The sequence below is a fragment of the Molothrus aeneus genome, chromosome 11 (genome assembly GCF_037042795.1).
Source record: "Molothrus aeneus isolate 106 chromosome 11, BPBGC_Maene_1.0, whole genome shotgun sequence".
Taxonomy (NCBI): domain Eukaryota; kingdom Metazoa; phylum Chordata; class Aves; order Passeriformes; family Icteridae; genus Molothrus; species Molothrus aeneus.
This window is the reverse complement of record NC_089656.1, coordinates 12,077,278-12,097,004: the sequence shown is the minus strand read 5'-3', so window position 1 is coordinate 12,097,004 and position 19,727 is coordinate 12,077,278. Positions and strand designations below refer to the sequence as shown.

General features: G+C 40.5%; 2 protein-coding genes across 2 annotated transcripts; one reads left to right on the top strand and one right to left on the bottom strand.

Moving 5' to 3' along the window:
* Positions 1 to 231: 231 nt before the first annotated feature.
* DUS2 (dihydrouridine synthase 2) lies at positions 232 to 17,150 on the bottom strand. The gene is made up of 16 exons (XM_066557309.1): positions 17,087 to 17,150; positions 16,622 to 16,761; positions 15,680 to 15,725; positions 14,881 to 14,972; positions 14,015 to 14,058; positions 13,281 to 13,341; positions 12,130 to 12,177; positions 11,467 to 11,532; positions 9,794 to 9,864; positions 9,307 to 9,393; positions 9,033 to 9,201; positions 7,953 to 8,074; positions 5,175 to 5,318; positions 3,928 to 4,015; positions 3,238 to 3,311; positions 232 to 2,031 (listed from the first exon to the last, which is right to left on the bottom strand). Exons 2-16 carry the CDS (start codon positions 16,742 to 16,744, stop codon positions 1,794 to 1,796), a joined length of 1,473 nt encoding a protein of 490 aa, XP_066413406.1. The 5' UTR covers positions 16,745 to 16,761; positions 17,087 to 17,150; the 3' UTR covers positions 232 to 1,793.
* A 26-nt stretch (positions 17,151 to 17,176) lies between these two features.
* On the top strand, positions 17,177 to 19,481 carry DDX28 (DEAD-box helicase 28). Its single transcript, XM_066557307.1, has one exon. It carries the CDS (start codon positions 17,192 to 17,194, stop codon positions 18,824 to 18,826), a length of 1,635 nt encoding a protein of 544 aa, XP_066413404.1. The 5' UTR covers positions 17,177 to 17,191; the 3' UTR covers positions 18,827 to 19,481.
* Positions 19,482 to 19,727: the final 246 nt, after the last annotated feature.

Sequence of the window (19,727 nt, the reverse complement as noted above, 5' to 3'; positions counted from 1 at the left end):
CTTACCTTAAGGGTGCTCAAACACTGGAACAAGTTGCCAAGAAAGGTTGTGGAGTCTCAACCCTTGAAGATGTGCAAAACCCAATTAGAAACAGTCTTGAGAAACCTGCCCTAGTTCACCTTGCTTTGAGCAAGGGGTTTGGACCACACAATCTCCAGAGGTCCTTTCCACACTCAAATATTCCATGATTCTGTTACATTAGACCAGGCAAATCACACTGGTAGCAGGACCTAAAAATTACTTTTTCTTTATTATTGTGGTTTCAAATAGTTCTGACAAATGTAAGATATCCAGGTAGAACTTATAATAGGAAAAGGGCTACTACTGAAATTTCTGATTAATACTGCAAATTTTTTTAGTGCTTCAGAGTAAAGTTGTAGCACTAAAATGATATCAAACATATTAAAGTGCATTTACTCTATTGTACAAATTGAACAAGAAAAACTTCCTCCTTCCTAGACTGTATAGATTTACTGTTGATTAATCTAAACAGCAAACATTTTAACTTCACAACCCTGAATATTGTCTGATGAGATATTATTTTTCCTTTTTAAAAGAATGGTTTAATGTGGCACTACCACTTGAGGAAAAGAATCAAATTTTTAAATAGAAAGATTCTTTATGAATTACAGCCAAATGAATTATATCTTGTACATTCTTTATACAAAGTACTTTAGAGATCATGGCATGATACATCCCCATAATTTTGTTTTCAGACCAGAGCTGATGAACTCAAGATCCCCCACACTGTTGAGGGAAACTAAGCCACTGTTTCAATAAACTGTTAATAACAGATCTCTCTGAATTCTTTTGTCATTCTTTTGAAGATTCAGAACTCTAATTTGAATCAGACAAGCTCAGATGAGTTGTCATGAATTAGACAGAGTCTGTATCCTCTTCTGGCACACAGCATTTACTTACAGTTTACTTTGACCAAGACCCCTGTATCTCCAACAGCTGATTGCTGAGACAAACAAGGTCACATTTCAAGAACATAGAAGGCCATATTTGGATGGCCATTACTGCAAGTAATCTACTTGTAGACATTTATGAGGATTTTCAAGTTTAAAAGACAAAAAGGACCTTCATTCAACAAAGTCAGTGCTACCAGGCTTGGCTCCAGTTCCTTACTGGAAAGACACAATTGTTAACACCTAAGACCAGAAAAGGACAATTCATTCTACTGCCTATTTCTGAAGGTAAAATGTAGTAGAAGTTATCACAGAAGAATGTTATTTTAATGCTTGTCTTACAATTTTTAAGTCCTTCTTTCCGCAAAAAAACTTTTTCTTGATACATGAGGGGTGTAAACAAAGCTTGCAAAACATGCATAAAACTCAATTGACACAAACATGTCTACTTTGCTACTAATTATTTTCCTACATTGATTTTTCTGATTAACTACACAGTTCCAATACACAGTTAGATTCCTCTGTTTGTGGATGATGTATCAATACATCTCTTACCTGCACACTGTAGACTTATTAAAAATAAAAAAACAAGTAATGAAACCAATGACAAAGTTGCTTTGAAAATACCTGATATTTTAAAAAAGTTTTATTACTGGGATTACCTTCTCCATGTTGTTTAAAACCAAGTTCCTAATTATCATCTGAAAGGCACCATAGGGACAGTGAGTGGTGAACAGTAAACATCTCAGTGGCTTTTTTTACAACTGGGAAATTTATCTGTCTCTGAGAGAATCCAAATGAAATGTGAACAGCAAGATATACAAACAGGAGCTCATTTGTAGCTGCATAGGCATGAAACCTCTAATTTCCATTAATTCCATGCTATCGTGGCATCTTCGGCACATTCATGTCAGAAGTTTCTTCAATAAAATTGGCTTTTTTATGGGAAGGCTCAGCAAGGTCCTCTCCATGGTCTCTGCTAATCAAGGGCTCCTGGTCCCCCCTCTTGCGTTTGTTAATCAGGTGATTTTCTCCCTCACAGAGCTTTCCCTCTGGGACACCCAATGCTCTCAGACAGACAATAGCTGCAGCCTGTTCTGCCAGTTTCTTGGACTTGTCCCTGAAGAGCAAGCACACAGAGCACACGTGAAAGTAGAAACTGAGGTCTCTACACTGCCAAGAGACAATTTCCTGTCTCTGATGCAACATCATGAAACAAACAGCATTTGTAGTCATCTCACAGCAGAAAAACAAACCAGGTCAGTTCCAGAAATTATTTCAATCTTGCTAGGTGTCAAGCGTTGATGCATCACTCCTGATGCAATATTCCTAGAAAATCTGTCTCTATCAGGGCTTGTCTCTTGAACACTCTCCATGTCACAGGTACACAGCCAATGTGTGTTTGCCCCACAGAAAGGAGGCTTTTACCAATCTGATCACTAAACAAAACTGAGTTATGAAGGATCACTTTTCTTGAAAGAGGCTCAGGCGTAAGTACATTCTCTGCCAGCTGTACAAGTTCATTGATGCTGACAAAAGCAGGAACTGTTCCGTAATAATAAAAATTCTGTCACTTCTGAGAAAGACTGCCCATCACACATTTGTGGAAGTCAGTATTTGAAAACATTTTCTTCTCAAAATTTCGTATCAGCTAAGCATAACTTCCTAAAGTCTCTGAACAGGAAGGCTGCAAAGCAGTTGTGTGTGCTTGTCCTGTTTAAAATGTTCAATGCTGAGCTCCAGCTTTGCAGTTAAATCAAGATCACCTTAAGTGCAAATGCCTCAAATCAACTCTGGTATTAATAGATGATTATATAAAATACCATCAATACACTTTAGAGCAGGCCTGGATGGAGCTGCTAATTAACTGTGATCTCCAAGAACTCAGTGCACCGTCCTCTGCTTCACTGAATACGGACACTTAGTCCTGACTTCTTATTGGAATGGATCTGCTGCAGTGGCTGAAGACATAACCTGCTCCAACATTCCCCTCTGCCTCCCTTGGCTTCCTTCTGCACTCATCACATACAGAATGGAACTGGGTCACCTATTTGCTCCCCTTCCAATACAACTTGTGGACTAACACAAAGTGAATTAAAATCTGTTAACTTTACTTGATTACGCCAGTGCTTACTTCCTCTTGTCACATTAAATTCTCAGAAGTTCTTAATCCTTTTTCCCTCCTAGAAGTAGCTTTAGGAGGTAGCTTTTAGTGGACCTTTATCAAAGCCAACTGGAATAAACTGAAATATCCTTTTAATGCAAGTTTTTAAGCAACATTTCAGAAACAAAAATCCAGCTGAAAAACCCATTAAGGATGGCTTACCACAGAGTTGATCGGTATTTTTGCTCAGCTACTGTCACTACTGAACAGAATAACCTATCCAATGGTCTTTGAACCTGTAGAAAAAAAGAAGTAAAAGGAAAGGGGTTGTCAAAAACCAGTCATGTAATTTACAGAAGAAACAACATCATCAACATTCCTTCATATTTATAAAGACAAGGATAAGAAGTAACATAACTTTAAAATTACTCTAATTCACACCACAAATTTCACCATACATATACAACATTAAAAAATTAAGAAATTGTCCAAGTTATAGAGATTTTTGCTTTACAAAAATAAAAAGTAATCAAATAATGTTCCCATGTAACCAAACAGGTGCTCCTGTCCCATACAGTTCCTATCTGTAACAGTGTGCAACAACAGAGAAAACATTCCAAGACCTAATTCTTTACTTCATAGAAGTAGTAGAAGAAAGTCAGTCATGGGCTCCTATGTAATGACCAGAAAGTTACAGTAATTTCTTTCAAAAATCAATCAAAAGCAGACTGAAGGCCTGACTTTGGATTTTTTATTTTCTAATAAAATAAGCCATTATCATTTCTGCAGCTGCTTTCTGAAAGAGCTACACCAGAAAGCTGAAGCAGAATTTCTCACTGCCTTGAGTCCTAAAATACTTAATTTCATATTTAGGCAGAGGGAGAGGTTTGAAAGAGTGTTTCATTGACTCACAGTTTCATAAACAGGCTGAGGATGCTTTTCTTTCCTACACCATTCCAGAAGATACATTTTTGGAGTGATCTGTGGTGGATATTCTCGCCTAGACAGAAAAATTTGTTGTCAACAACTGTGCACAAAGTTCTATTTTAAAAAGACAGTGATGCTTTTTGTATTACTTCTACCAGTTATTTGAAGTGTAATTTTACAGTTCAAATTATGAAGAAGATGCTTCTTCTTCTTCTTCATTAGATAACTCAAGTAATAGGTGTGACAAAACATCTAAAATAAAATCCAAAGTTTTCCTGAATATTTACGTCCTGTAGTAATATAGCTAGAAAAGACATACTTAGCAGAAAGGAGATTCTAACTAAATATGTGATAGAGATGAAAGGTACAGTTTGCTACTGCTTATTATAATCACCAAGTAAACACTAGTAGAAAAAAGGAGAAGCTGCTTCTGTTATGAAGCAGAAATCAAATGAAAAAAGCATAGAAAACATAGGAATTTATTCTGTTATTGACAAAGAATTACAGACCCTCACACATGGCAGAAAAAAACATGTAAAAAAATCTGTATTCAGTTCTCAAGGAGTCAGGTAATATATCCTCTAAATATTAAAGCATTATGACTGCATTTGTGGAGGATTTTACATATCACACTCTTCTTGAGCTGTTTGATAGGCCTATTAGCAAAACCAGCAAACATGAGTTTAACATGGAAAGTAACAGCAATTCTACAGGCTTCAGAGATTATAGTTAAAAATTATATAAAATAGAATTCAACTCCATGAATTAATTTTTCAAGAAATAACTTATGAGTGGAACACATTTAGAAGACTTCAGATGAGCGTGTTCTCTGCTAAGAAGAGTATTAAGAAATTTTTGCAGTATTTTTAATAGAAAAATTATGTTTTAGACAAGTTTCACGAAAAATAACTGAACTCTATATTTGTAATATACTTTTCTACATGGAGATGTTATTTTTTTAATTTTCTTTTAGAGCACTCAGCACTTTCAACAAGTTAAGTGAGAGAATTAAGCAGTCTCGGGAAGCCTGGAACTAAAGAACATCCTACAACACCCAAATGGCACAAGAAAAGTGGTGATTATGAATGATGTTCACTTACTGCTTCATAGGAATTCACCCAGTAAGTGCTGTTTTGCAAATCATCATTTTCAAAAAACTCTTAAGACACTGTCAGCCCCACAGTTATTATTCAGAGATGCGAGAGAGTGAAACACTTGATTTGCATACTTACTTGTCAAATCTAACAGCCATTTTTATTACATCTGGATCCTCTGTTTGGTCATCTTCATCTTGCACCTTGGTTTCTACAGATGTTTTCTTTGCTTCAAAAATAGCTGTGGTTTCTTCATAGAAGTCACCCATTTCAAAGGCTTCACTATTCAAACAGAATTCCTTTATATTAGAGATCAGTTTATACATTTTTGAATCACATTATGACAGAGAAAGAAAATGTAGAAATCAATTGTGTTTACAGTATATGTTAAAGAGGACAGAGAAAGAAGTGGAAGTGTGGCTGTATTCTGCACAGTGACATTACATTGAGCTACAAGTAGGAAAAGGATGTTCTAATTTCCAGCACTACATATGCAACTTGTAGCCTGGAAGTGCAGGCAGAATCAGTCAGAAATACAGGTCCTGCAATGTTCAAGTTATGAGTTCATTTAATAACTTGCAGTTGGATGAATCAGCAAACAAACATCTCAGTGTGACTCCTGGTGCATCAGCTCCACAAGGGCAACACAAGAAAAAAGTAAGAAAAAGAATCTTCTTCTAATTATAGTGATTAAAAATACTATAAGCAATAAACACTATAGCATCCAAACCCCTCAAAATCTCAGATTTTCTGACTTCAGAGTATTATTCACAAGCCCAAATAAAGAGAAGCAGCAACCAGGATTGTAGTCAAAGGCAAAAGCCTCAAACCCGTTCAAATTTCAAACTCATGGCAGGCTGGATCTACTTTGAAAAACTGAGACTATTGATTTTCTGCAGATGATAAGGGCAATAAAACCTGCAGCATAAAAAAAACTTTTACTTTTGGTTATGAAGATGCTGGTTGATACAGGACTGCTCAATGACAAAATGGATTCTGCCCACAAAGCCATCTCCAATGCTCCAAGCAAAAAAGCAATGAAGCTGAAAAATAATAACTTATGTGCTTCTAAGGGAAGGCAATTTATTACATACTGCTATGCAAATGTTTTGTGGGAAGAGCAGCAGGCTGTTCTCTTGCATTCAGCACTGAGGTTAAAGCTCAAATGGCTGTAACCCATCCTCACCACCAGGAGACAGCAGAATTATGCACTATAATTGTCTGAAGATAAACTGGTGCATTTTAAAAACTGAATGTTCCTCAGTTATCTGGACATGGAACAGGTTGTTCAGAACAGGGGTTAAAAGACCAAGTTTGCTGGCAGAAAATAGTTTCATAAATTTCCAAATGGCTCTCTCTGTCCCCCTCTCCTGCACACACATTGCTTTAGCCCATTTTGAAGTTGGTATTGCATCACATGTACAAAACCAGAGAGTTTGATTTTGGAAGCCCCTAAAGAATTGTTAGGCATAGCACATAAACCCCATAATTTTATACTAGATCTCTATCCAGTGTTTATGAACTGTGTCACCTCTAATTACCTGTGTAAAACTGTTACTTACAGTATTTATTTTACATGCTCTGCATTGCTATTCATGCAGCAGAAAACACCACCACCCTCTGGGCTAAGACTTTACTGAAGTTGCAAAAGATTTGAGTTCTAATCTATACTTTATCTTTTTTCCTAAACTCAAAATCTATAATCAAAATAGATAGTCTGTTAGCATACTAAAACAAGTTAAATCCTTTAAGTTGCCCAAGTGAAAAGTAACTTGCAAAGTTTAAATATTGTTCATGGATTCCACTGCTCCATGAAGAATAATGAAGTCTAGCTCCCTTTATATATGCAATACAAATTCCCTTCATTGTACTGTAATGTAATAATCATGGACAGAATTATTTCTAGAAAGCCAAAATTGGTAAAAGGCAATAAAATGGCAAAAGGATTGCAGGCATTTCCATTCATTTTGAACGTTAACAGAATGCTGAGTAGGGTTTGCTAGACACCAATACATTCTTTTTCAAAATATTTCAAGCTTTCAACATTGCTATTCATTTTCATACACATTAGATATCAAACAGTTTCAGACTGTTCATTTTATAAAACAAGGAGACTCCTCCCCTCCCTTCTATCAGGAAGATAATTATAACACACAACATGAATATGACACATGCAAGCTCAGAGCTTTTTGTTCCATTTGAAATGTGTCCAAACCTGAATTCTCCTAATTCAGTGCTAATTCTTTATTCATCTGCCTATTTTATGGTTTCTCTCAAAATTTTTGTTCTTTCATTTCTGTCTCTCCCACTGAGAAATTTCATCCAGTCTGTTTCAGATATGCAGGATGATAAGATTCTTTAAAGCTACTATATGTCCTCAAAAAGATTGCCATTATTCCTTAAGGTGCTCCAGGAATAAAAAGCAGCACAAAAAATTACAATTAAGTACCAGACAACCCTGATGACAACCCTGATGCATGTTTCTGTGTTTCTAAGTGTTCATTTTAAAACAAATATGTTACAAATATTCCAGTAACATTACGAACCTCACATGCAAGTGGGAAAGCTAAATCAAATCCTTGGAAGAAGACAAGTTCCACAAAATGTCAGACAAGCTGAAATTTTTCTTAATCACTTCATGCAAATACTGGATAAATGCTTGTCACTCAGTGAAGCACCACTCAAATGAGTGTGCTGAATATTGAGAGTTTTAGGGTTAAAGATTTAACATCTGAGCATGGAGGAAACCTGAAAAAGCTTACTCTGGTATTTCACATCTCCCATCTGGATTTTTGGGGGTTATTTTGGGGGTTTTTGTAACTTCTCCTGACAGTGTGAAATGCCAGGCAGTGCTAGACAGAGAAGTGGTGTGCAAGTTTGACAGAAGACAACTCTTTTTCTGAAGTCCATGCTTACCAGATCTCCTGTGTGGACTGTGCAGCGTGCAGCTTCTTACCCTGAGTAGTTTCCAACTGTTCTCTCAACATCTGACACAAGCAGTATTTAGTGTTGGTGTAGTGATTGTCATATCTCACTGCCTGATGGAAAGAGGCAAAGAGTTCAAAACCACACCAAACAAATTTATCTTCTATACTGCACATGGTGTCTTGATGACTTCCCCAATCATTTTTGAAAGGCAAGCCACAGTGCAGTTTCCTCAGTAACATATTCAACTTCCCATGAACGTGACTATAATCTGATTATTTTGGCACGACTTCACCACCTAAAGTTCAACTGACTCATACACTTCTGAAGAAAGAGTTGACCTGTTTACATCATTGACTAGCAATGCACTGATATTTTAGTAACTCGTTAATAGCAAGCTCAAATTAAAAAAAGGAATTTGAATTGATGACACGATCAAACTTCAGATTTCTGACTGATTTCCTATGACATCATTAAAATTTTTTCTTTTGAATAATGGATAAAACTTTATACATTAGGTGACTTGGCAAATGGAACTACAGTACTACAATACAGTAATTTGCCAATAAAGTAAAATTACTTTATTGGCAAATGATCCCCTTTGCTTTCCTACTGTGAATATTTCTTGACCATATTTGTGAAAAGTAATTAATTTCTAAAAGTGAATCTAGGAACAACTGATTCTTTAATACTCTTTCACCTTTCTGTTCAATGTTGTCAATTCAATATTGTATACTGTATACAATAATCTGCTCAGTTTGTACAACTGTGACTTCGAAAGGGTTGGACTACGTATTTTTAGATTTCTTTACATTTTTAGATAGCCTGGTAAGCCTCATAAATGTTCCCAGGAAACAAGGGCTAAAAAGGATGTTTTCTGCATACAGATTTCTAAACAAAATCAAACAGAGGAAGCAGGGATTGATTTGCAAGGATCATGTAACATGCACTATGTTAAAATATGCCCAGAACGAAATCTTTGAAATTAAGAGGAGTTAAGATACTGCAGTAAAATTTGGATTAACAATTCTAAACAATGATCTTACAAGTAAGATCTTCATAAAAACATACATATTTGATGTAATCTTGCATGACATCCTTCAAGGGGCAAAATCCCTCTTTTCTGAAGACAGAGGGGTTCCACATGGCAGCACGAGCAATCATGACTGATGAGGCAGCTGTTGCTTTCTGGAAGGTCTCAATGTCTGCATATTCCTTAATGAAGTCATGAGATCCTCCACTAAAAATTAACAACACTAATATAATTAACCATGCCTCTTTTGCCTGCACTTGGAAATCTTAAGTACAGGCATCTGACCAGAATGAGTTAATTAGTCCAACTTACTTTGCTATTACTGGAATGGAGACAGCTTCAGATATGGCCTTGATCACATCACAGTGGACAGGGTGCTGAGGCCTCTCCTCCTTCTTCCTTTCCAACAAAAAAAAACCAAAAACAACACAAGACCAAAGATTTCCTGTGGAATTTATAGATCTCTAAACCACAGCAGACATGACACAAGGATTATTAGGATATATTTGTTTCAGCTTATTTATTTTATATATTTGATATTTTAGATACAAAGTATGCAAGATAATCTTAATTTTATTTGGTCTTTGAGAAAAAATATTTAGGAAAAGAGCAGAAAGCAGTTTAATTCCCTAATTACTGACTTGATTTCCTAGAACACCAATTCAGTTAACAGTTGAAATCAGAACCACGTATTACATTTAGTGTATAGAGGATACTCATATCAGTCATATCATACTGTGGTACAGTCATCAACAAACTAAAAAAAAATCTAAGTCTTTCTTGCCTAAAATCAATTTACCTTCCATGGACTGCAATAGCAGCAATGCCAGTTTTCTCTATCCTCTTCACCAGATTCACAGTATCCTCCACCTGAGGGATAAGACAGTCTGACATGATTTTAATTCAATGCAAAAGGAATCACTGAGTGACCATTGTACAAACAAATGCTGGAAGTCTTCTTTTCTCAAGAGGGATGTGATTCCTGCCTTTCATCAATAACATAACATGTACAACCATTTAATATATACTTCAATTAAAGAAGTATATGCTATGGCAGAAAAAAAGAATCCATTTTCAATGCTTCCTTGAACCTACAGATTACAAACTTTCTCAAACCAGGTAACATAATACTCTGTAGCAGGAGAATATTTTCCAAAGGTTTTCAGACTGTCAATTGAAAATGACTGGAACATTTGATTAGCAAGTCCTCTCTAATGACTATTCTGTAAATTGTAATTAAAATACTTTTCAGAAAGAGGATGCCTTCTGAAATCAACCTAACATGCAATCACACAACTATAAATATTCCTCTCAGATGTGCCTTAAAAATGTTAACCAGCATCTAAAAAATTCTAAGGATATGCTTACATGCCCAGTATATCTTCAAAGAGGTAAATGCTCTTAAAAAGCAGAAATAAAATTGACACACTGCTGCACTAGCCCATCTTATGCATCTTTAGGGAAAGGGAGAATGAAAAAAAGGCAAATTTTCTTTTCAAAAGCTGAAGGAATATCTGTGGCTCATCCCAAACAGATCATATTCAGTCTCAAAACTGCAACATGTCCCAGCTGGCAGGGATGCAGAGACAGAAGCTCACCTGCTGTTCTGATGGATGACATTATCCAAAATTAGCTTGAAACAAAAAGGAGAAGGTTCTAGGATAAAGGTGCCAGTTCTCTAATTTAATACTTCAGAACCAAAATGATCTGAGACTGGGTTACTGATTCTTTTCACACAAGCTTCATGTGTTTATCCCAAAACATAAATGACATCTGAACAAAACTGGCTCAGGTACAGTTCATCCATCTACTGAAATATCTGCTTAGGTCATATACAATCATAGCATCTGGGAAGTAATTAAATACCCAATTGCTAAATAATCAGTCCTTAAAAGAGAAGGTACATAATCTTTTGGAGGTTTAAAAATATGTAGAGAATTTATCTTAAAAAAAGAAAAAAAAAGCACTAAGGAAGCTACATCAGCTGTAAAAAAAGTCTGGAAAAAGATCCTGAAAAAGACAGACCCCATAACTTCACTGGCTGTTCTAACTGCAAGAACAAGAAAAGAGTATGGAAGAAAAATTAGTCTGAAAGAACAGAAAACAATTATCTATTGGCTACCCCACGTGAAAAATAGGAACTAACAGCATCTAGTGGCTGCTTGAGGGTGCTGTCCTACACCCTTTTGTACCTCTATGACATAAAAAATTACTCAGTTGAGAAATTTAGAGGCGAAAAGCCTCTGTGCCCTTGCCTATCATAGAAACTGTCAAGCCCACAGTCAGAGTCTCTGTGCACCTGCAGGTCAGATTTAGGCTGGGACAGCATCCCAAACAGAAATTGTGAGTTCCAAGTGCTATTTCACAGCAACAGGCATACAATGAAACATACTAGAACACAATATATTCTAACTGATAGCAAATCAGAGCAGTAACAGCTGAACAATTCAGCACAACAATTCATGCTCTTACTGAGGGCAAAATGCGGATTTTGCAGGTTACTGGTTTACAAATTCCTTTAACAAGGGTGGTCAATATCTGAAAAAAAAAGAGAAGACAAAAATCTGATCACAACAGTGGCATTACTAAAACTCTCCTCCTTTCTCTCTTGAAAATAAATTAGAATAATGTAACATTGTTTACTATTCCTCTATAAAGAATCTTACATGCTAGACAGACATATACAATCTGTAACTGAATATACAATTTTATCTAGTAGATACACAAGACTACTTATAGTCTAAGACATTTTTACTGCCACTTCTTTGTTGATTTGAACTGGATTTTTAGAGAGCAATTAACTGCTGCTGGAGTTTCAGCAATGCTTTTAATATGGCATGACCAGTGAACTCTGATTTCAAAAAACATGCATAGACACATAAAACTCACAAATACTCCACTACACTGAAAGTTTTTAAACTGAAAAAAAACCCCAAAGTAGCAGTTTTATAGTCCAGATAATGGCAAGAACTAAATCAGGAATATTTATCTATAACCTTAACTCCAGTGTACTAAACTGAGTATTCCACTCAAGCAATCACAAGTTTGTTCTCTATGCAACTCACTCCTGCTGCCAGTAGAGCACAGTGCACAATTCCTCCCAAGGCAGCTCCAACCCCACCAGGTGATACTTACAGACTCTATTTTGTCAGGATCAGACAGCAATGCTGCTCCCATCCCTCCCTGGGAAAACAGAGAGAAACTGTTACCCACTAGGCAAACACATTTTTCAACTCAATTGTTTTGCCTAATAGCAGACAACAGCAAAAGCACAATATCATATTAAGGAAAAAATAGCAAAATTTAAAATACAGAAGCATTACTGAACACCTTGATGCTAGATTTCTTAGACCTGTATCAGAATAATTGAGCAGTAATTTAGGGATCACCTTGCTCTCATCACTTTAGGGAGCAGACAGGATTTCAGAAAGCTATTTTTAGCAAACATAATCATCCATTTTCCCATTTTTCATCCATAACATAATTAAGAACAAGTTAATATTTTAGTTGTTCTTCCCACACTGTTTCATCTGCATACATAGATGCAGAGGCCAACAACTGTTTTGTACAAATTTTTTTGATCCAGAACTATTGTTGGAGAATAACCACTCACCAGCAGTTGTACTCCTGATCTTTCACCCTAGTACAAGATGGATATTTTGGTGTTTTGTGCTTAATTACAACTCTCTGGAGCATTTGACAAGAAAATGGAGTGCCATGGTTCAATTCATTGATCCTTTATCTCTGCACCAAGTGGCTTAACAGTCCTAACAACCAGTCTGACTGCTCTGCTCTAGTCACAGATACAGGACTAATTTAGAACAGCATGTGCTTTATTACAAAACAAACAAACAAACCAGGTTTTAAGTGATCCATTGTACTCCCATTTAAAACTGACAAAGAATTGAATTCAGCATTACTAAGTTGTGATTGTATTTTGCCAGTCATTTGCTCAGATGACAAACTGTGATTTCAGTTTTTATTAAGGCTAGGCAGAACTTATTTCACTCATCTGACAAATTAATGACTTCAGAAAAATATTAAAAAATCCTAAACACTTCATTTTATCTAGCCTTTAAGAATTTAATTTTCTAACATCCTATGTTATTTTACTGTATTAGGGCCATGACACCTTCTAGAGTGTTCTGTTTACTACAAACAATTACATTTCATTTTTCTCTGCATCAAAATTTTACTGCTTGAATTTGAAAACCAGACCATGTATTCCACCCTCCATACCTCCAAGACAGAAAAGGCTCATTTAAGAGCAATCAAAATCCACTTGCCTTAGTAGAATATTCTTTTGGGCATCCCATGTTGATATCAATACCAGCCACATCACTCTCTCTGAAAGAGAAGGAAAAATCAAAATATTTTTTAGCATATTAGAACAAGAATCAGATATCTTGCCAGGTAATTTGTTCCACCATCATAAAGGCTTAAATGAGAACTTAAGATAAACTTGAACTTCTGAATTTTTAGCTTCTCACTTATTTAAGTTAAATATATAAATCTTAATGATGGTCTGAAGATCAGACTGTTCACAGGTTTCAATAATCAGTGCTGTGCAGAAGCTGCAGATACTGATCTTAAATACTTTCTATATACTTAATGCTATATGAAGTATATCCACCACTAAATTCATCACTACAGTAAGTCCTATTGAAACTTCCATCTATTTAAATGGAGACTTAAAACCACCTTTTTAAGAGCCACTTGTGGTTTCTGCACAATACATTACTGGAGGCTTTAAACCACAAACAGTAAGGGACTTTTTCAGGTATATTGGTCTTGCAGCTGTGCAATACCCAGGGAAATTCACACTGGAGAGATCAAGGACACACTTGTACTAGCAAGAAGTCATCCCAGCACAGAATTTAAGCAGCTGAACTTTTCCTGGTTCTATCAAGAGCTACCTTGATGCTCTCAATTGTAAAAAACTGTCTTCTACAATAATTCCTCTGTACAAAAAATCCCAGGCAAACCCAAGGTGGGAAGGGGCTGAGAGAAGATGACTTACACAAGTTTAGCTACTGCCAGGGCTCTTTCAGCATCTGCTGAACCCTGTTGGTAAAAGAAGATTTAAAATTACAAAATATCATCAAATTAATTAAAAACCAAGGTGCTTACTTGCACATGTGTACAACTATATTTGTTCTGAACATTTAGTACAGACAGAAACCCACTCAGAGGCACACTGGATACTTCAAACATTTACCTACAGCACATAGCCACTGGATGATAAAAGGTGATACAAAAAAGGATCCAAAGAGCTCTGTCTGCCCTCTTCACCTACAGCAATATCAAATGTTCTTAGCCCCTCAGCAACAGATATCTATTTTAATGTTCATAAAAAGTTCCATTAATAACAATTCTACAAGCAACTTATTTGAGGGCTACATTACCACTGAAAAAGGTCTTTTCAGTGTCTAATGCAGTCCACTCATGCTTCCCCCTCCCTCCAAGCCCATCATCTCTTGTCCTCCACAGAGTGGTCTCTAAGAGCAAATTACTGTCATTTTCTCTTCAGCAGAGAGAATCTTTAACCTATTTGTGCAAAGCCAATGCAATCATGAATCCTCTCTTATCTATACTAAACAATGTTGCCTCTTTCAGTCTTTCCAGTGAGACTGTTCACAGGACAGTGCAAAACTTCAGTGTGTGATCAGTCATCAGCACAATTTATATCCACATCCATAAGAAATATCTAAGATACCTCTGACAAAACCAAGCTGCTGGAGAGCACAGAGGTTATCTCAATCACCTCTTAGGAGAACTTATAATGCAGAATCTTGTTTTGTAGTAACAGCTCAAAAATTCTGCAACACCTTTGGTGTGAAACCACCTCACTTAACTATGTTCTTAGAAGAGCATCTGGTTTCTTACCATTTGGAAGACAACACGTTCTCTCTCCCTTTCACAAGTTCTGAAAACAACTCTGTCATTAGGTGCAACAAAGTCCACTGTTTCAAGTACTTCTGTATGAAATGAGAAACAGATAAAACAGGCAAAAATTCTGTACAAATGCAAAAACTAAAAAAAGTCACATGAACACGTCATTTGTATATAAATGAAATGCCATCAAAGTAATTTGATGTTCTTTGAGAAGTATCAAAGCCCAATGATGACTCAGCCAGAATGAACAGTATTATTTTTGGGAAGGGGCAGGAGGAGAGAGGAGATTTGTAGTAAATTTCTGTTTCCCAGCAGGGACACTGCAAACAACTGTTTCTATTCCACTCAGACAGGGCCAGGTCTCAAAGATACCTTTTTAAGAAGTTGAAGTGACAATCATATTATTCCAAGTCCAGCCCATGGACTTCAAGTTAATAAATGAATGATAAACAGTGATATTTGTGTGTGTTGCTTTCTTGTTGCAGTAGACTAAAAGGTGTGTATGTTATCATGTCACAAACAGCTAACATTTAAAAAGCCACATAAAAACTGATGGAAACTGTCTCTACTGCAGTCCAAACAAACTGGAAGTTTAAAACTAGAGCAGCAGACAGGTCTAAGGTAGCACTTCAAAAGCTTACTGTAAGTCCCTAGACACAATTCAGTGAGATTATATGTACTGATAAATCACTATAATCACTAGAAAAATGCTTCAGAGAAATAATTACCCTTTCTCTTAACTAGTAAAGAGACTTCTTACAGGTATTATCGAAAGAAATGCCATACTTACCATTTATAACCCTCTTACACTGCAGCATCTTTATGTCAATCAGCTCCTGAGTAGAAAGGATAAAAAAAATCTCAGTGAGTTGAATTGTTTCAGCCAGTCAGCTCTAAACAATTGCCCATTTTATTAATTAACTAACTAGAAAGATCAGCTTCTCTGAGCAACCTGTCCCAGTACCTCAGCACCCTCTGGTTAAAGAACTTCTTACTAATATCTAATCTAAAGCTCTCCTCTCTTTAGTTTAGAACTGTTCCCCCTGGTCCTATCACTATCTATCCTTGTAAAATGTTCATCTCCCTCTTTTTTAAAAGCTCCCCTTTAAGTACTGGAAGGGTTCAACTAGGTCTCCTCAGAGCCTTCTCTTCTCCAGAGAGAACAATCCCAACTCTCTCAGGCTGTGTTTGTAGGAGAGGTGCTCCAGCACTCTGATCAGCACTGTGGCCTCTCTGGATCCACTCTAACAGGTCCACGTAGTTCTTGTGCTGAGGACCCCACACCTCAATTTCAGGCAGCTTAAAAAAAAGAGTTTAAGAAGCAAGGAGAACAATGCTAAGAGTGAAATACATGGAGGCACAGTGAAACTAACCAGATGAGACATGAAGTCAGTCTTCAAAGTTCCTTCAAAGTTCTGACTCTACTGAAACAAAATACAAAAAAAAAACCCCAACACCCTAATCCCCCCAAATGCAAATAAAAGGACAACTTGAGGAAATTGTTATGATGTTTTGTCTAAATTACTTGAAGTTACTGAACAACCTCAAAATATGGGTGTGCCATAACTTGAGAATGGCTCAGAGAAATGTCTCAAGACATAGAGATTCTTCTTTCCTCGTTTTTAATGGAAAACTACGTGTAAAAAGAACAAGTGAAATGAAAAAAATCCATTTTGTACTTTTCTTAATAACAATGTTGTCAGATAAAACCGCCTCATCTGCTCCTCCATACCTCACAGTACACGATATCGGCACCATAGTCCAGAGCAAGCAGCCGCATTGGCAGCGTCCCCACTCGCACCATCGGAGCCAGGATCTTCTTTCCCCTGAAGCACAGCGGTGTGTTCACCGTCATTCCCGCTGCTGTACCACCTGCAAGAGAGAGCCCGGGGCACTGCCACGGAGTGTCATTTCCCACCCGCAAACACAGGCGCGTCCTTTGCCGGGAAGGGGCGGTGGGTGCCCCGCCAGGTGTGAGGGGCTCGCCGGGCAGCGGGGACCGGGCTCACCAGCGTGAGGGCGCCGGGGGCTGCTCCCCGCCCCCGGGCTCTTCCCGAGCGAGGGGCCCCGCGCCGCCCCGGCCAGAGCCCCTCAGGGCCGCGACTGCTCCCGCGGTGGCGGCGCGGGGAAGGCTCTCAGCCGGCGGCGGAAAAAGGCGAAAGAAGGGAGCGGGAGCGGCAGCGCCCACCGCACTCACCGTCCTCGCGTGGCTCCGCCGTGGCTCCGCGGGGCGGGGAGAAGCGGGGCCAGCGCCTGCTTCGGGCGTCATCGGGCAGCGCCACCGCCCCACGTGGGGACCGCGATGGCGCTGGGCAGGGCCGGGCCGGCGCTCGCCCTCCCGCTGTTGCTGCCGCGGCGGCCGGCGGGCAGCGGGACAGCGGCGGCGGCGGGGAGCCCGCAGCCCCCCGGGGCCGTGGTGCGCGTCCCCTGGGCCCTGCGGCAGCGCCTGCTGCGGGGCGCGCAGCGCCGGCGGCGGGAGCAGCGGGAGGCGGCGGCGCCGCCGCGTTCTGGGAAGCTGCTGCTGCGGAGCCGGCGGCCGGAGCTGAGCCAGCCCCGCTGGCAGACCGTGGGGCGCTGGGAGCAGCCGCCGCTGGTGTCGGCGGGCTGGAAGCACCGGAAGGCGTACGGGGATTACTTCCAACTGGAGCCCTCGCAGCAGGCGGCTCCCGCCTTACAGGCGCCGCCGACTGAGGCGGGACAGGGCCCGACCTTCGCCGAGCTGGGGCTGCAGCCGGCGCTGCTGGCCGGCCTAGAGCGGCTCTCCATCGGCCGGCCCACGGCCGTGCAGCGCCTCGCCATCCCCGCGCTGCGCCGCGGCCGCAGCGCGCTGTGCGCCGCCGAGACGGGCAGCGGGAAGACTCTGGCGTACCTGCTGCCGCTGCTGGAGCGCCTGCTCGGCCGCCCCGAGGCGCCGGCGGAGGCGGCGGGGCCGGCGGCGCCCCGCGGGCTCGTGGTGCTGCCGTCGCGGGAGCTGGCGGCGCAGGTGGGCGCGGTGGCGGCGGCGCTGTGCGCGCCCGCGGGGCTGGCGGTGCGCGGCCTCACGGGCGGCGGGGCCGCGGGCGGGCTGCGGAGGCAGCTGCGGGCGCCGCCGCCGGGCCCCGCCGTGCTCCTGGGCACCCCCGGCGCGCTGCGGGAGGCGCTGCGGCGGCGCTTCCTGGCCCTGGAGAGGCTGCGCTGGATGGTGCTGGACGAGGCGGACTCGCTGATGGACGAGTCCTTCACGGAGCTGCTGGAGGAGATCTTGGCACACGCGCCTCTCGCCGCCGGCGCTCCCGGGCCGGCCGGTCCCGACGAGGAGAGGACGCAGGTGGTGGTGGTCGGAGCCACCTTCCCCGCGGGGCTCAGCGAGACGCTGGCGAAGTTCACTGACGTGGGCCGGTTTGTCACCCTCAGCACGCAGAGCCTGCACCGCCTGCCGCCTCACGTCCAGCAGAAGTTTGTCCGCCTCAAAGGCCGGGACAAGCTGCCCGAACTGCTGCAGCTGCTCAAGGAGCGCCCATCGTCAGGCGGGGCTGTTCTCATCTTCTGCAACAGTGCCAGCACCGTCAACTGGCTGGGCTATATCCTGGACGACCACAAAATCAAGCACCTGAGGCTGCAGGGGCAGATGTCGGCGGCTACTAGAGCCGGCATCTTTGCCTCTTTCCAGAAGGGTGATGTGTCTGTCCTTGTCTGCACTGACCTTGCCTCGCGCGGGCTGGACACCAGCAGTGTGCAGCTGGTGGTCAACTATGACTTCCCAGACACCCTGCAGGACTACCTGCACCGTGCCGGGAGAGTTGGCCGGGTTGGGAGCAAGGCACCCGGAGCTGTGGTTAGTTTTGTCACCCATCGGTGGGACGTGGACCTGGTACGGAAAATAGAGACTGCAGCCCGGAAAAGGACAGGTCTCCCAGGAATGGACTCTATTAACAAACCTTCGCCTAACGGAGGTTGATTCAGGTTGCCAGGCATTCCCTGGTAGGGGCTTACCTTGAGGCCATTAAGGCAGAGTGAACGAGCTGCTGTGTGTAAGGCAGATTGAAAGAATAGAGCTGAGTTTCAGAACCAGGTGATCAGGTTAACTTTGTGCACTGTTCTGGAAGCTGCAGTATTCATATGCACAGCCATCACAACATGTGGTTTTCCCAAAGGAAACTAGTAAGTGAGTAACAGAATGCTTTTGGAGGATATTGAAGAATTACTTCATCGGTTGATTTGGTTTACTTATTTCGAGACATCATTTAAATTCAAGTCCAAATGAAAGTATGTTTGTATGATACACAGTTCTATTGCATTTCATTCGTGCCCACCACCATCAACTAATATTCGTTATTAAAACTGAAAATTTTCTACTGTGGAAGGAGAAAAAATCTGACCAGTTACAGACACAAAGGACTAAAGGACGCTTGATTTTCTTGTGATGTAGCAGTTCATTTAGAGAATTCTAGACCAGATGCCTGTAAAGTACAGTGGGAATGAGAAGGCACGATAATGCTTGGGGCTCTTTCAAGGCCTTAATTTGTCATTTTATGGTTACCTTTCACTGAGAAATGGGATCTTCCTTCTCTTTCATACTATATTAAATAAAAAGCCCTAAAGTGTTTCCTGTACATTTTTTTCTGCATGCTGTAGAGACATATAGTTTCTGAACTGATTGTAAAAAAAACCAAAAAACCCCAACTCCAGCACACTGGAAGATGTCTTCTGTTAAATAAAAGAAGTGTGTTGACTCAAAGGTTCTAGTGACTCTCACCTAACAGAGTGAGTGTAGGATTTCTTTTGGATGTTGTGCCTTTGTCCTATTTTGCTTTCAGCCAAGAGAGTTGAAGTGAGGCTGAGGTTATTTCCTATCTAGC